Source organism: Rhinatrema bivittatum, chromosome 9, assembly GCF_901001135.1.
Source record: "Rhinatrema bivittatum chromosome 9, aRhiBiv1.1, whole genome shotgun sequence".
Classification (NCBI taxonomy): domain Eukaryota; kingdom Metazoa; phylum Chordata; class Amphibia; order Gymnophiona; family Rhinatrematidae; genus Rhinatrema; species Rhinatrema bivittatum.
The window spans coordinates 213,873,226-213,891,732 of record NC_042623.1 but is presented as its reverse complement, the minus strand read 5'-3'; the positions used below and the strand labels follow the sequence as shown (position 1 = coordinate 213,891,732).

General features: G+C 42.2%; 1 protein-coding gene across 1 annotated transcript in view; it reads right to left on the bottom strand.

The window, feature by feature from the left end:
- The window catches only part of MED12L (mediator complex subunit 12L), a 764,678-nt gene that overhangs the window by 18,189 nt on the left and 727,982 nt on the right, over positions 1 to 18,507 (bottom strand). The window contains exon 44 of the mRNA XM_029616044.1: positions 11,830 to 11,911. Coding sequence (XP_029471904.1) covers positions 11,830 to 11,911 — 82 coding nt within the window. The remainder of the gene's footprint in view (positions 1 to 11,829; positions 11,912 to 18,507) is intronic.

The window sequence follows — 18,507 nt, the reverse complement described above, 5'->3', positions numbered from 1 at the left end:
AACTTTGACAAAAGTGTTCCGTGATTGGGCTCCATCCTGTGATGTCACCCATATGTGAGGACTACCATCCTGCTTGTCCTGTGAGAAAATATATATACACCAGTGGTTCACATATACTCTATATATTATATTTAAGGAAATATGTCTGTGTTATGTTTCGGGAAGCCTTGAGAGGCCTTGCATTCTGTTATGTTTTGGGAGGCCTTGAAAGGCCTTGCATTCTGTTATGTTGGGGGAATGCTAGGAGAGCGATCCCATCTTGAGGGGATTGTGTGCCCTTGGACCTCGGCACGATCCCAGACGAATCCAAGACAGCACCGAGTGTTGGTGAAACGTGTCCAAGCATGGATGAGAACAAGATCTGACCCTCTGCCGGACCTGCACGCTTCGGGAAGGCCACCAACGCAATGGTGGTCTTTTGAACAGTCCTCCGACCGTTCCAAGCCCTTTCGGACCTGCCGCTGGGTAACGGCAAGAAGCGGCAGGCCTGATGGAGACTAGAGCAGCGAAGTCCGGAACATGGAGATTCAGACGAAGATTCAGGAACAAGGTACTTGGGTGCACAGACGAAGACTCAGGAACGAGGTACTTGGGTGCACAGACGAAGACTCAAGCAAAGTACTGGGTTGAGACTGCGACGCAGCGCGCCCTACACAGCCCACCCACGGGACTGGTCGCGGACCACGCTGGACTTGAAGTAGTCTCTAGACTGAGATGTAGAATAATGAAAGGAACATGTTTCAGAAGCTGTCGAGGCCTGCACCGGGGTGCGCCCTACACAGCTGCCAGTGGCTGGTCGCGGACCTCACTGGAATGGCACAGGTACTGGAAGAGTCTTTGGCATGGACGGAGCAGGCACAAGGAACTCCGTAGACTAGGGACAAGGACAGAAGCAGAAGTCTCCCAGAGGCTTGTGCTGCAGAAGTGAGGAAGGCATTACACCATGAGGTGCTCTACCCAGCCCGCCCGTGGGACTGGTCGCGGACCACAACGTGGCACGCCAGGAAGCGTGGCAACGAGGATTCAGGGGTACAGGACATCTGGACTGGATCACGGACATCAGGAACAGGCGAAGAACATCACAGACATCAGGAACAAGAGACGAATATCTGGACTCCTGGAACATCAGGAAGTGGAACCTCAGGACACGAAGACATGGAACATCAGGAAACCACAGACACAGGAAGCAGATGAGACATGGAGCTCCAACGAAGAACGAAGGCCTGAGGGAGCGCTGGAAGACTAGACTTCCAGGAACAAGTAACTCCAATGCAAAGCAAGGCAGGACTGAAGGTGAAGCCCTCTTATAGGGCTGAAACAGGAAACAGTCATCAAGTGGGGCCGGGGCATATCCGTCCGCGGGCCCTTTAAATCTTGTGAAGAGGCGTGGCCCGCGCCCTAGGAACCAAAAGCGGGAAGTTGTGCAGGACAATGGCCAGCGACCATGCTGCTGCTAATGCCGAAGAGCAGGGCGGGGCCGAGAAACAGGCCCAGCATTGTCAGCAGCTCTCAAGCCGCAGAGGGCAGAGTGAGGAGCGGCTCCAGCCGCAAGACCTGGGACTGTGGCCTCCAGGCCGCGGGGCAAGCAGAGAAAAGGTAAGAGGCTGCCCAAGAGGGCAGAATCTAGCAGTCTGTCATAAATCCTACAGGCTGGGTGACCATTTCAATAATTATGCAGCAGTGCTAACAGTGCTAATGGAATAAAATATTATCAGGCAGATTTTAAAGGGTTTATGCGCATGACCAGGCCTTGCACGCGCCAGGCGAATTTTCAAAGAGGCCCAGCGATGCGTGTAAACCCTGGTACGTGCACAAGTGCTGGGCCTCTTCAAAGGGGCAGGCCGAGGGACAGGATCTGGCCAGGGAGAGACAGGGTCTGGCCAGGGAGCAGACCCGGACAGCGCCATTGAATGCTGTCTCGAAGACTCGCGCACCAGCAGCTGGCCGGCGTACGCAACTTACTTCAGCTTGGGACCTGAAGTAAAATATAAAACAAACAAAAAAAAGATAGGTAGGGTTTAGGGCAGGGGTGGGCAATTCTGGTCCTCGAGGGCTGCAAACCGGTCGGGTTTTCAGGATATCCCTAATGAATATGCATGAAAAAGATTTACATATGACTGAGGCAGAGTGCATGCAAATCTCTCTCGTGCATATTCATTAGGGTTATCCTGAAAACCCGACCGGTTTGCGGCCCTCGAGGACTGGAATTGCCCATCCCTGGGTTTAGGGGGTGGGGAGGAGAAAGGAAGAGGGAGGGAGTTTAGGTAGAGGCGTACGGAAGTTCCCTCCCAGTCCGCTCCTTAACTGGTGCAGACTGGGAGAGAACTGGGGAAGGCCCAAAAGGGTCACCATGTGGAGTTTGAATAAATTCTCCCTTTTTGCGCGTGCCGCCCACACATACACGCACAGATTATAAAATCCGGCACACGTGCATGCGGCCATCGGATTTTAGAGCATGCGCGCACGTGTTATAAAATTGGCACTATTCGCCTCCCTCCCTACCCTAACCTACCCTGAAGACCAGACATGGTGGTTGTATGAGGTATAATTGAGAAATGATTCAGGCCATGTAAAGTTGGGCTTGGTTCTTGGGGTGGTAGACTATAGAGGGGGTGGGTGGAGTTATCCTTTTCATAAAATAATGAGGGTACATGCTGCCATGAATTATGAGGATATTTGCTTACTGGTTCTTACTAAAAGATCTATGTTTCTGTACTTTTGGCTGTGTTCCTGAAATGTGTTATTTGTGGATGCTATTCCTTTGTTACTAATAAAAATTGTTTTGCAAAAAAAAAAAAAATTGGCACAGCCATGTGTGCATGCAGGTTAGAAAAAATATACATATATATATTATCTTAGGTGGCCCTTATTTTTCAATTTTTGAAATTCTTTGCTCCCAACCCCTAATCTTGCTCCAATGTATGAGAAAGTGCTCCTTGCAAAATTTCAGCTCAATTGAACTATTTTAAGGTGACCCCCCAAAGGCCTTAGTTTCAAATTTCACCGAAAATTAGTATTTCTTATTTAAAAATTTTGTATTTCATTTTCAAATGTTGTTTGGGAAAATAATAATTAAGTATAATCGAAAGAATTTTATTTATAATTATTTTCTTCATACAGTTATGTACATGAAATAAAAATTAGTCAAGATATTGAGCAAAAATTGAAATGAAAATAAAAATACATACTTCGCAAAATAACGTCTAAAATGGAAATAGCAACAATAAAAATGTAATAAGATACCAGATTTTACTGCTTCATTAGACCAGTTTTGGTAGCATCTGGGTACTTTTTTCTGTGTTTTCTAACAATCTGCACAATGTATAGCTTTTCTTTTTTGTTATTGGTCAGAATGTGCTGATATTCTTGGATTAGCTTCACTCCTCTCTCAGCCACGTCATTAACTACTAACAATGCTTTTCAATATTTACAACCCACGTTAGAAGCTGACATCATCTTTCCAAGTAGTTTTTTAGAAAATTTGTGTTTATTGAAAATCTTGAGTAGCATATCTTCAATTCTGCGGAAATAACCTCATAGACGTGTTTTTCTTTTAAACGGTTGAGGTCTTCACTACTAACAATGTATCATTTATTTGATTTTCTGCAGCGCTGTCTTCTGTAGACATCATTATAGTAGCCACTTTTTGCTTAATGTTTAGTGGAACTTCATCATCAAAGAATGTGAATGCCGCAGTTTCTGGTGATAGATACCATAAATGGTTTGCAAATTTTTTCATGGCAGCACTACTACTACTGGCGCAACTACTTCTACTTCATGGCAGCACTACTACTACTGGCGCAACTACTACTACTTCATGGCAGCACTACTACTACTGGCGCAACGATCCCTCTCCTACACACCTTGCCCAATTCAAATCCTCCTTACACTTATACAGTGAAAAACTCAATAAGACAAAACGCGACTTTTTCGCTACCAAAATACATCAATTCCAATTTAACCCTAGAGTACTTTTTGATTACGTAGCCTCACTCACTAAGTCAGCAGCTCCCGACATTCCAGATGAAATAGCTAAACCCAAATGTGAAGAACTTGCTACGTTCTTCCAAACCAAAATAAACAAATTGCTGGCCAACTTCAATACTACTTCTACCTCCCCCCTCAGCCTCCCCAAACATAACTTCAACCACACTATCACTAATGACAACACCAAACTTCTCTCCTCTCTAGACTGCACCTCAGTACTTGAAATAGAATCATTCATCAAGAAAGCCAAGCCCTCCTCCCACCCCTCGGACACAATCCCCACCAAACATCTACTTTCCATTCCTAACCTCATCGCTAAACCTCTAACAAACATCATTAATCTGTCTATCAACTCTGGCCAAGTACCTGTTCCCCTCAAACAGGCAATCGTCAAACCTATCTTAAAAAAACCTAAACTTGACCCCTCTGACCTCGCTAATTACCGCCCCATCTCTAATCTCCCCTTTATCTCTAAACTCCTCGAAAAAACTGTTAACAAACAACTCTCAGAATACCTCGAAGATAACCGTATCCTAGCGCCTGCTCAATACGGTTTCCGGAAATCCCACAGCACTGAGACACTTCTACTTTCCCTGTCAGACCATATTCTTAAAGGATTTGACAAAGGGCAATCATTTATTCTCGCCTTTCTCGACATCTCCTCCGCTTTTGATACCATCAGCCATTCCATTCTCCTACAACGCTTATCTGAAATTGGCGTCACAGGTATTGCCCATAACTGGTTCAATTCCTACCTCAGTAACAGAAACTTCAAAATTCAATTAGGAAACCACGAATCCAAAATCATCCCCCTCAATCAGGGTGTCCCACAAGGCTCATCTCTGTCCTCAACCCTCTTCAACATTTACATGCTACCCCTCTGTGACCTCCTTTCTAGTCTCAAGCTGCCTCACTTTGTCTACGCTGATGATGTCCAGTTGCTCATACCCATCACCGAATCCCTACCAAAAGCTATGGACATTTGGAAGGATGCACTCCAAGCCATAAACAATCTCTTAGCTTCCATCCATTTAGCTCTTAACACTACTAAAACCGAAATCATGTTCATCTCACCCCAAAATCATCCTAACCCCCCCACTATCCACACACCACTTGCCCAACAAGTCCGTGATCTGGGAGTCATCCTTGACGACCATCTCTCGCTTAAGAAATTCATCAGTAATATACTAAAAGATGGATTTTTTAAACTACACTCCCTAAAAAAACTAAAATCCCTACTACATCCTCCCGACTTCCGCACAGTTATACAAACCACCATCTTTGCCAAAACAGACTATTGTAATGCCCTCCTCCTTGGTCTACCGAACAACGCCATCCAACCCATTCAAATATTACAAAACACAACAGCCCGGATTTTGACCAACTCACGCAGAAACGACCATATCACACCGGTATTAAAAGACTTACACTGGCTCCCAATTGCATCACGCATCCAATACAAGGCTCTCTCCCTTGTCCACAAGGCTTTATACAACCCTGAAATGAACTGGTTCAACGAATCCTTCCGCCTCCACCAATCCAACAGGCCCATCAGACACCAACATCTCGCCTCCATGCCTACACCTTCTCCCAAACATTACAAACTTACCTCCACGAGAGCCCGAGCGCTCTCTATCGCCGGGCCTACCCTTTGAAACACTATGCCTGTCGAATTACGACAAGAAGAATGCACAAAAACATTCAAACGGAAGCTGAAGACCTGGCTCTTCACCAAGGCATACACCTAATTTCCTCTCTTTCCTCTCTCATCCCCACCTACCCTCCTCCCCTTTCCTCACCCCCACCTTTAGGTACTTCCTTGCCCCCCCTCTGTTCAGCCGTCTAACATGTCCCTATCTCTTAGCTCGCTTACTCCTTTAACCCCCCTCCACCCCTCCTTCCCTCTTATCCACCTCCACCCCCTCCCCATCCCATCCCCTCCCCTCCCTCTTCCAACTCTACACACTTGTCCTTCTAGGACATTGCTATTTTTATGAATATTCTGTATATATTGATACTCTATATATATTTGTAAATTTCTGTAAATTTTGTTCATAACGTTTTTTCTGATTATCTCTCGCCCTTATTTCCCCCCCTCTTTTGTTCTCATGTTAACTCGTTATATCTGTTTGATGTAAATCGCATCCTCATTTGTTTTCATGTTACTTCGTTATCTCTGTTCGATGTAAAACGCCTTCCCAGGCGCCAATTTCAGTTACACTGTAAACCGATGTGATATCCCTGATGAACGTCGGTATATAAAAATCTTAAATAAATAAATAAATAAATACTAATTTCTGGATCTAAGACATTATACTCGATTAATTTCAGTAAAAAATTGTAATCTAGATACGGAGCTTTCAGAGCCAGTGGGGTTAGGAACCAGGCTCTGAAATAGAGTCTGATAAGAAAAATGCATGTTCTTCTGATTGAATCGTTCTCTTTTTTGGTCAGTTTAAATTGATCTTGGAATAAATATATAAAGGCATAAATAGCCTTTGCCATCTACCAAGCATGGCTCACAGCTCCAGGAATGTGAAATGAGTCTCCTTTTAGGGAAGTACCACCGAGGAAGGTCATGGCCAATTCTAATAATTCGTAGTAATCATCTCTATGCTGTATATGGAACACTTCTTGTAGAAATTCCAGCATACTGACAAGAACATGTTTGGTGACATCTTTTATCCCACTACAGTATTTTTTGTTGTCTATGGCCAACCAGGCTTCCCTAAATATTTTAAACAAATTCACATCTTGTCCGAAAGTTGCACCCATTACTGCACCAAAACTACTTCACAAGACTAATTCAAAGATGAGATGTTGACACGGAAGTTAGAGTAAATCACGATCAAACGTTTTCTCAAGATTTGTACAGGCACCACTTATTCGACTACTGTTGCTTGCAGTTGTATTAAAACTCAACGCTTGTATTTTTTCTTCTATGCCCCATTTTAACATTGCTTGTTAAACGGCTACAGCCTGATCTTTCCCTGTAGATGCTTTCTAATAATTGTTCTTTGCCATGAAAAGTAAAAATTATGGCTAATCTGTCAACCTTTTCCACGCTAGATAAAGCTGAAAGCAGCTTGCTAAGCCCGTGCAACACCAAAATCTTGCAATCTGTTAAATTTTCCTTTAATTTCTGTTCCTTGAATTCTTTCCGTCAATGTTGAAATGCAGTACAATTAATAATTACGTTTTCAGTGTTACATTTGAAAGCCTCTGCTGCAGCCATTAGAGGATGGAGATTTTGCCTCTGTCTAGTGCTTCAGACAGATGTGGAGTGAAAAAATCAAGGGTACCTCACATACCCAAAGTACTTGGTTCGCTCACTGTCATGGTATCACTTGAGTGTGGTTGTGTATCTTGAGCAGGATTCATTAAAATGTTCATCTTCACCATCACTGCTTGACAATGATGGTAGCTGAACCATGATGTTTCGTTCCATTTTCTTGTACGTTCTCTTTCTTCGCCCTGTTTCTTTTTCTATGCTCCTGTTTTTTTTTCTTTACTGGCTTTAAATTTGCGATCAGTGCCAGCCATGGAACCTGGTCATCCTTTCTTGTGTTGCAATAATAAAAACTTCTTATTCTCTTCATTTTTAATGATATTTAATGCATTTTCAGGTGCAACATCAAATAAATCATCTAATTTATCCAGGAATTTTGTTTATTTTTTTCCCTTTCACATCTCAGTCTCTACCCAACTTCTTCTGTAAATCTTACCATTCTTTATGTAGTGCTGTAACTTTTTCAACGCAATGATCAGTTCGTTCTGTGGGAATTCAGCCCTTTTCCCAAAAAACAAGAACTTCTTTTACAACTAAAGTCGCACTTTCTTTGATTGATAATTTAACAACACGTAAATTGAAGAAAAGAACACTGAGTACTTGCCGATTTGAAGGTAGTTTCGCTCCTACAATTTGGTTTCTTATGTTTCCAATGAGCCTACATTCATAATCTTTCCATAAGTAGCGTGAAAGTCTTGAAGTGGACTTTAATGATGATGATACCACAAATGAACTACACTTCACTAAGTACAAATTCACTAATACGAGAACTTACTAAAATCTTAATGAATAGAACTGTAACTTGAAATCTGCCTTACTGGCTTGTAAGACTTGAATTGAACTGACAGAGTTGTTGAGTGATGCCATCTATATGTATATATAGGCCTCAGAACTTTCTTGATGGATGTACAACCTTCCAGAAGCATTTGTTATTGTAAATTAAATTTTCTTTCAATCATATTCTATACTTTTGAAAAAAGTATGATAAAGAAGATAAAAACAGTTTAGTACAAAAAATATCGATTTTGTTAAAGTCTGAAACGTCAGGGCCTTTGGAGGCCATTTTAATATTATCTGATTGAGCTGAAATTTTACAAGAGTACTTTTACACAGATTGGAACAAAATCATATACAACTAAGGGCCACCCTAATATATATATATAATTATTTTGGATCTGGTAGTTCCTGCAGCTCATTCATAAGCAAGGCTACAGGGATTCTACTACCATGAGCTTTCATTCACAATTACCCAGGAATTTTTGAAAAATGAAATTCCTGCATATATGTGACCTGCACCGTCCTTATCCCATCTGCAACACCACCCTTTATCCCTGGATTGGGGGGGGGGGATTTTCAAAGGTAGGGTCCATAGGCATTCATTTACCTGTGAAAATCTTTTTGAAACTTGGCACTTTAACAACACAGCCATATTGAGGGTAATTTTAAGACTACATGCATTGATGCAAAGTCATTTACCATGGGTTTTACAATTTTCAAAGTGAAAATAATGAGTATAACTACATGCATGCATTTACATCTGCTAATTTGTGTAGGTAGTTTTTTGGGGAAAAATACTAGGATATTTTTGCAAACACACAAGCGTGTGTGTAAATGCAAACCCCCCTCCCCAACGCCACCCCTGAGAATGCCTCTGCTCACTGTGGATAAACTTAAGCACATACAGGGCCTTTACATGCAAGTTTATCCACAGATAGGGCGGTCAATTTTCCAAAAGGTCATTCTGTGGGCACAGCACTGCTGTAGAGCATAAGATGTGCTATGTTGAGTCAGCCAAAGGTCCACTGAGCCCAGCATCTTGTCTCCAACTGAGCCAATCCAGGTCACAAGCAAATAACCTGGAAGGTCCAATCAGTCCCAAGGATAAGTAGTGGCTTTTCCCAAGACTGCCTGGTTAATAATGGTTTATAGTCCTTCAGGAACTTGCCCAAGCCCCTTTTAATCTCAGCTACATTAGATGGCTTTACCACATCCTTTGGCACCAGCTTGATTGTGTGCTATGTGAAGAAATAATTAAATGTGTTTTCAATTTATTACCCATTTGTTTCATGCACTGTCCCTCTAGTCTTGGTACAATCTGAAAGGGTAAATAACCATTCCATATTTACCTGTTCCACTCCAGTCATGATTTTATAAACCTTAATCATTTTCCTTCTCATGTCTTCTCCAAGATGAAGAGCCCTAATCTGTTTAGCTTTTCCTCATAAGGGAGCCATTCCATCCCTTTATCATTTCTGTTGCCTTCTCTGTACCTTTACTAGCTCCACTATATCTTTTTTGAAATGGGGCAACTAGGGCTGCACACAATACTCCAAGGGCCAGATTTTAAGATTTAGGCGCGGGCATAGATTTGTGCGCGCAACCCGGTGCGTAGAAATCTATGCCCGATTTTATAACATGCGCGCGCAGCCGCACGCATGTTATAAAATCTGGGGTCGGCGTGCGCAAGGGGGTGCACACTTATGCACATTGCGTGCGCCGAGCCGCGCAGCCTACCCTCCGAGGTCGCTCCGAAATCGGAGCGGCCTCGGAGGGAACTTTCCTTCCACACCCCCACCTTCCCCTATCTAACCTGCCCCCCAGCCCTACCTAAACCCCCCCTTATCTTTAACTTAGAAGGTGCACCTGCCTCCGGGCAGGTGTAGGTTGTGTGCACCGGCTGACAGCTGGCCCACGATCCCGGGCACAGCGGCAAATGGCCTGGAGGCTCCAACCCCGTCCCGCCCCCTTTTTCAAGCCCCGGGACATGCATGCGTTGCCGGGCCTATGCAAAATAGGCTCGCCGCACGCAGGAGCGGATTCTCGGGGTTACGCGCGTAACCCTTTGAAAATCCGCCCCCAAGTGTGTTTGCACCATGGATCAATACAGAGGCAATATGATATACTTAGTTTGATTGTCCATTCGTTTCCAATTAACATTCAATTTTTTTTTTGACCCTCACCACTGCACTGAGATGAGGATTTCAATGTCTTGCCCAGAATGACTCCAAGATCCTTTTCCTGGTCAGTAACTACTAATATGGAACTCGGCATTGTGTACCTAGAGTTAAGATTATATTTCCCTATCTGCATTACTTTGCACTTTTCCACAACAAATTTCACCTACCACTTAAATGTCCAGTTTCCCCGACAGGCAAGGTTCTTTTGCAGTTCCCACATGCTTTAGCAACTTTGAATAGTTGTGTCATCGATCACCTCACTCATACATTCACTTTCCAGGTTATTTATGTAAATGTTAAAACGTCATCAGTCCCAGAACAGATCCCTGGGGCACACCATCATTCACCTCTCTCTATTGGGGAAAACTCACCATTTAGTCCAGCTCTGTTCCCTAACTTTTAACCAGTTACCAACTGACATTACCACCTATCCCATGACTTTTTCATTTCCTGAGGAGTCTCTGTGGGGACATTGTCAAATGCCTTCTGAAAATCCAGATACACTATAACTGTCTCACCTTCAGCTACATGTTTATTTAATCTTCCAAAAATTCTAATAGATTGGTAAAGCAAGACTTCCCTTTGTTGAATCCATGTAAGCTCTCCCCATGTCCTTATGACCAGTAATTCTGTTCTTAAAAATAGATTTTTAATATTTTGCCTAGCACCAACATCAGGCTCCCTGGTCTATAGTTTCCCAACCAGATGCCCTTTTTGAAGATATGCATTCTCAGGCACAGTGGCTGAATTTAATGATATGTTACAGAGTGCTCGTAAAAGATCTACAATTTTGTATTTCTTTTAGGCCTCTGGGGTGAATATTATCTGGGCCTGATGATTTGTTAATCCTTAATCTGTCAAATTGCTCTTATTACATCTTTCAGTTTCACAGTAATTTGCTTCAGTTCCTATGAATCATCACCTTCAAAGAAAGTTGCCGGTGTGGATATCTTTCCCAACATCCTCCTCAGTAAAGACCAAAGCAAAGAAATCATTTAGTTTTGTCTGCTCTGAAATTAAATCCACCTGAGTTACTTCAGTCCTTGCAACAATACCTCTTCTGTCGGCACACTAACTTTTTTTTGTTTGGACAGTATCTTTAGGCAATACCTCACTCCGAACCATGTGCTCCTGAGCAGCTGTCTGCTTTCCCCCATGATCTCGTTTAGGAGCTGCTCTATCTCCTTTTAGCAATGTTCGTGCCAGCAGCCCGGTTCAACCTTGGTAAAGGTGGAGCCCATCCCATCAGAATAGGCTACCCCTTGTCCAAAATGTTCCCTGGTTCTTAAAAAATCTAAAACTCTCTTCCCTGCATCATCATAAAATAGGAGGCAAAAAAAAAAAAGAATAATTAGACAAACTGCCTGGGTCACTGGCCTTTTTCTGCCATCACCTACTCCATTAGTAAGTAGTTGCGAGTGATGATTCATGGTGCTGTAGCTCATGAAAGGTCGGATCAGACTGGGTCAGAAACAACAGGGGGAAAATGCAAGGGTAAGAAAGGCATTGCCCACAGAGAAAAACAGAAAAAGCAAGAAAAAAAGAAGCAAAAAAAGGGATGAGAGCTCATCTCAGAATGTAAATGTTTGTACTTACTAGACAGCTGTTTCTGAAGTTGACGGACTAAAGCTGCTGTCTGTTGCTGCTGCTGAGTCTGTTGTAAGCCTTGTCTAGAAAACTGCAACAAGAAGATACAAGAAAAAGGAAACTTTGTTACATATAGGACCACATTCAAAATGATTCACCTGTGAAAAGTACATTTTTCTGAATTTAGCTAAAACAGATTTTCAGTTTCTGACTACCGTACGTGATATATTGCACAGGTGTAAGGATAGTGTTAACTCAACAATATTCCTATTGCTAATGTTGGCAAAATCACTTGCATTACCGTACGTATTTTTTTTTTTTTTACATTATAAAAATAGTCATTGGATTGGCATAGAAGAGAATGTTACAAGAGACAGGTAATCCAAACCAAACGTAAACAATACCAAACCTACATTAATTAATCTAATATGCTTACCTGAAAAACTCATCTATTTTTCTATAGCAGAAGTGGTGGGAACCCACATATTACAGCATGATAAATTACAGCAATAATTGCTTATTTGCACATACTTTACAAAGTTAAGAAAAATATGCCCAAAGATCAGGACATCATAACCATGAAAGGCTAGGCACATCTACTGACTGAACCTAGCCTCACCAGTTTTAATTTCAAAAGCAGATACATAAATGGAAGACTGCATAGTACAAATCACACAAATGACAGAGGAGCGATGCTGGATTATTATGTATTGAAGGAAGCGATTCTCGCTTTATTTCCTTAGCAAAACATAACATCAACCAACAAGGAGGTTGGAGAACCGCAACCGGTACTTTAAACAGTGGTATTCAAGTCCCTACAAATTAAAAAAAAAACCCTGGCAAGAACAGTAAAACTACATCCTTGACATTTTATTATTTTTTATAGAGAAGAAAAGCAAACAAGAAAAGCACTGTCGTGCCCTACAAATATGGTAAGCATTTTCATGTCAGTATTTGTGGTTTAAATGATTGCTGCATGAATCAGGCATGTGACCAGGTCAGAATGAGCACCACAAGCTGCCCAAATCTGAAGTGGACCTGACATCTAAAACTCTCTCTATCAATAAAACAAATAGGGACGATATTTAGCTACCATCTGACTGCACAATTTACCCAATAAAACTTAGCCAGCTAATTTGGCAGAGATATTCAGCGGCGCAGCTGCATAGCTGAATATACTCTGCTATCTTATAGTTAGCCAGATTAATTTATTTGGCTACCTTTAGGACAGCTGAATAGCAGTCCTAGACTTGTCTGGATAACTAGCACTGAATATCAGTGTTTATTTAGCTAAGTTGCTTCGCCTCTCACTTAACAGGCTAACGTTTTAGATGGATATAAATTTCTGAATGGCAGCTGCTGGTTATGTCCCAATATTCACACAGTGCTGCTTAGTTGGCTAGGTCCAAACTTAACTAGCTGAGTAGTGCTGAATATCAGGCCCAATGGATATTGCAGAGGTTGGGCATGGTGTCCATACTCTTCTAAAAGGAAGCCTGGAAGCTAATTCTTCAAGTAGACCACTGCCCTAACTAAAGGTGTACTCAGAAAAAAAAGCCTTTCAGCTTACATACTCCTGTATTTATGCTACTCTACCTGGTACGTTTATAACTTGTCCCTGAAAAAACATTCCACAGAGGGCCGTAAATATTTCCAACGTCTCCCTTCTCTCCCACATCTGCTAATGCTGTAATAGATTTCCCCCTATTTATAAAACACTAAAACTTGCATTAGGCACATATCCCATCTAACAACACAAGGAACCATATTTTACCTACAGTATAAAGAGCTGTCATAGATATGTATGAGGAAAATGCAGATGAGTTGGCTTGTGAATTGGGGAAATGTGTTTCTCTTGGCAAGTCTGCTCTGTAACACTTGTTGAATATATGCTCCACTTGGCGTAATTGCCACAGATGATGTATCACAGTAAAATTCATATTTTTTAAATAGAAAGCAATTTAATAGTATCAAAGACTTCACTGCTTCAATTTACTTTTTTTTTTTATTACTGAATAGCTGTCACAATTTTTAACCGAAGAACTTAAAATTAAAACAAGATTTGAACAGTGTATGTACGGAGTACACAAAAACCTTTTTGACGGGTATTCTTTACCCTCAGCATTTATGCATGTGTTTTGGGGGCGTGGGGGGGTGAAAGCGATGTATGTGATGGGAGGGAGTTTGTGTGTACATGGTAGGATTGCGTGGGATTGAGATGCTAATGTATATTGTTGGGGGGAATCTGTGTATGTATTTGCTCCTGCTGCAGCTCTTCTGCTATTCTTTCTGTCTGTCTTCAGTTAGTGCACAAGAGCGTAGTTTCCCTTCCATTGAGTTTTGTGTGTGTGTGTATTTTCCCCAGAATTTCCCCAGTAGCTATGAATTTTACGTGCGTAAACTGTCTGCACCTATGCAGATGGTAAAAAACACACACAGACACAATCAGCAGGTGCATAGGGGGTTCCTACAGAACTTCATCGTAAAGAATGCTTAAGAAAGTGTGAGAAACGTTTAGAAAAGTGCAATATTTTCATTATGTTAGCATTTTTCAAATAATTTATATAAGGATTAAGAACCCTCAACAGAGGAGATTTAGAATTTCATGGCAGGGATTCAGAGTCAATTAACTCTGTAGCAGAGGAAGGCAAGGCTGATCCTTGAAAGCTCGATAACGAAGCATGAGATATATTGGTCTCCACTGTAGATCATCAGTAAGAGCAGGTAAAGCTGTATAGTGTTTTTGCTTTGTTCTGGATTACCACTAACAAACTACTCCAATCAGATAATTAGATTTTTTTTTAATTCTTTATTTATATTTTCCAATAGATAAACAAAATATTATTTGCTTATAAAAAAATACAGTGGGTTCTTAATAACATAAACAAAATTTTTACTCCTAACTTTACATTTTTCCTTTTCATAAAAGGAAAGTAAAAAGAAAGAAAAATAGTTATAAAACATAGAAACATAGAAATGACGGCAGAAGAAGACCAAATGGCCCATCTAGTCTGCCCAGCAAGCTTCACACATATTTTCTCTCATACTTATCTGTTTCTCTTAGCTCTTGGTTCTATTTCCCTTCCACCCCCACCTTTAATGTAGAGAGCAGTGATGGAGCTGCATCCAAGTGAAATATCTAGCTTGATTCGTTAGGGGTAGCAGCCGCCGCAATAAGCAAGCTGCACCCATGCCTATTTGCCCCACCCAGACTATGTTATTAGCCCTTATTGGTTGTTTTTCTTCTCCCCTGCCGTTGAAGCAGGGAGCTATGCTGGATATGCGTGACGTATAAGTCTTCTCCCATGCCGTTGAAGCAGAGAGCCATGCTGGATGTGCATCGAAAGTGAAGTATCAGGCACATTTGGTTTGGGGTAGTAACCGCCGTAACAAGCCAGCTACTCCCCGCTTTGTGAGTGCGAACCCTCTTTTCTTCTCCCCTGCCGTTGAAGCAGAGAGCTCTGCTGGATGTGTGAAGTATCAGTTTTTCTTCTCCCCTGCCGTTGAATCAGAGAACTTTGCTGTATATGCATTGAAAGTGAAGTATCAGGCTTATTTGATTTGGGGTAGTAACCGCTGTAACAAGCCAGCTACTCCCCTCTTTGTGAGTGTGAATCCTTTTTTCCACATTTCCTCTTGCTGTTGAAGCTTAGAGCGATGTTGGAGTCACCGTAAGCCTGTGTATGTTTATTTAATAAGGGTATTGACTCCAGGCAGTAGCCATCATTCTGGCGAGTCACCCACTCTTCATTGGCAGCCTCTTGACTTTATGGATCCACAGTGTTTATCCCACGCCCCTTTGAAGTCCTTCACAGTTCTGGTCTTCACCACATCCTCCGGAAGGGCATTCCAGGCATCCAAACAAGAAACATTCCAAGGCATCCAAACAAGAAACATCCAAACAAGAAACATTCCAGGAAACAAACAAAGAACATTCCAGGAAACAAACAAGTTAGGGTAATCACATAATTAAACATTATATGCTTTCAACCATAAATTCCCACTCCCAGCAGAATATATAGTGGGGAGGAAGTTTGAAATCTTTTAAGGAAGTACAACACAAAAAATAACTGTAGAAAGACTGATGGCAGATACACTTTACCAACACTCCATATCAATCTTACTGGGTTAAGATGTTAATTTTCCCTGGCATCTATAAATTCTTTTAACTGGTCTGACGTAAAAAACACAAAGCGTTCATTACCCTTTGAAAGGAAACATTTACAAGGAAACAAAATTTTTACTGTAAAGCCCAGCCCAACAGCCTCTTGTCTGAGGTTTAAAAAATCTCGACGCCTGGCCTGCGTGGCTGGGGCTAAATCTGGAAATATTTTCACTGCTGCTTCATGAAAGTTTATAGGATATTTCCTGAAATACGACTTCATCACCAAGCCAATAACCTTCGATGTAATAAAGGATACCAGAAGTGTTCCCCTATTTATAACTTCCAGGGTTGAATCTTCCAAAAAACCCGTTAGATTTCCTGCAAAGGGAACATTACTGGCACTTTGACTGTCTTGGGAAAGGAAGAAAAAAGCAGGTGTTGATAGATGGAAAATTTGCTTCAGTAATTTCCAATTTTTCCATGAAGAATTTCTTTAAAGTGGTGTATGGAATCTCCCCTACTACTCTGGGAAAATTTGTCAAACGAAGGTTTAAATGTCTAGATTTATTTTCAAGGAATTCCATCGGCCTAGATAGAACCTCGCGGTCTTTAATCGCTATTTTATACTTCTGAAACTCATTGCCTTTCTCTTCCAAACCACTGACTTTTCCTTTCAGTAAATCGACTTGTTTTTGTATATCAGTGGAATTTTGAAGGCTTTGTGAATTAGATTGCTCCAATTTATCACTCAAAGAATTTATTGCAGAGGCCATCCCAGCCATAAAGTCCCATAGAGAATCTAACGTTACCTGTGCAGCCCATGTTGGTATAGCTATTAACTGCTGCCTGGGGGCATTGTCGGCGTTCATGCTTTCTTCCAGCTTCCCGCTGGACTCAGATATCACCGCATTTCTCTGTTCTTCCACTGGGCTCGAGGTGGAGGGACCCGGATCAACACCGTCTGGCAAACGCGAGGGGCTCTGTGAAGGAGTGCCGGTTTGAATTGCCACCGGCTCTTCCCCTTCTAGCTCCTCGCCAGCTCTCTGCACAGGCGGTCTCCTCTCTTCCGGGCTAAGAGACACCTCCCCTGCCGGCCCAGATGGCTCTCCCATGCCGTCGTGCACATCAGCTTCCTCGGTTCTCCTCTGTTGTGCGCGGGGGCACATAAAGCCAGTTATCTCCGGTTGGAAACTTGAATAAGGAGTCTGCACGGACGGGTAGGTCCGTACTTTCTCTTTTCTTTTAGCAGGCATTTCTTCAAAGGGAATAAATTCAACAAAAGTCCAGAGAGCTCAGACTTAGGGCTCAGTGCGTGCCGCCATCTTGACTCCTCCCCCCAGATACTTAGATTTAACCTAATACATTTATGGTATGCTATCAACCTCTGAACAGTATGGGATCGATACTGAAAGGCTAACCAGGTAGTTAAGTTAGCCGGATAAAGTTATCCAGCTAACTTAATGGAATATTCAGTGACACAGCTGTGCCACTGAATATACCCAAATAACTTTAACATTAGGCAGAGCAGTAACATCATAATATAACACAGTAATGTCAGAAAAAGACCAAATGGTCCATCCAAATCTGCCCAGCAAGTTTCTTATGGTAGTAACTGCCTCTCCATGCAGGATACCCCCCCTCCCCCCCCACGTTTCTGTTAAGGGTACTAACACTGCTCTGTGCAAGTTAAGGGCATAATATTAACAACCAAAACCAAGCAACTGTCAAACCCATAACAAAATTACTGCTAGCAACATTTTTACAGGGTGAATGGTCTTTTGATTTCATACAATGCTGCTGCTGCTTCAACGTGCTTTGCTTTTGGACTTTGCTGCAGAAGCAGTCCAGCGCTTTTTCCATAATGTCTGCATATCAGTACCCTGGACCATAAAAGTCAGAACCCAACATTGGCTGTCATCTGAATCCAATTCCCCCCTCCTCCCCCCACCGCCACTGACTCAGAGAGAGATGCTGCATTTGTGTCAAAACCATGTAAGCTAACTCTGTTAGGGATAGTAGCCTGCTGCTCCCCCCTACAATGAACCCTTTTCTTAATTTCCAACTCTAGCCTTTAGGGATGCACAGTGTTTATCCCATACCTTTTTTGAATTCATTTATTGTTTTCGTCTTCACCACCTCTTCTGGAAGGGCATTCCAGGCATCCACCAACTTCTCAATGAAGAAATATTTCCTGACGTTGGTTTTGACTCATCCACCCTGAAGCTTCATATCATGATCCCTAGTTCTAGTATTTGCTTTCCAATGGAAATGGTTTGAGGAACATGCATTATTAAAACCTTTCAGATATCTGAAGGTCTGTATCATATCTCTCCTGCACCCCCTCTCTTCCAGATCTTTCAACCTCTCCTCATAAGTCTTCCGATACTGACTCCACACCATTTTGGTCACTCTTCTCTGGACCGCTTCCATCCTTCCTCTATCGTTTTTGAGATATGGTGCCCAGAATTGAACACAGTACTCCAAGTGAGGCCTCAACAATGACCTGTACAAGGGCATTATCACCTCCTTTTTCTTACTGGTTATTCCTTCTTTGCAATCCAGCATTCTTCTGGCTTTAGCTA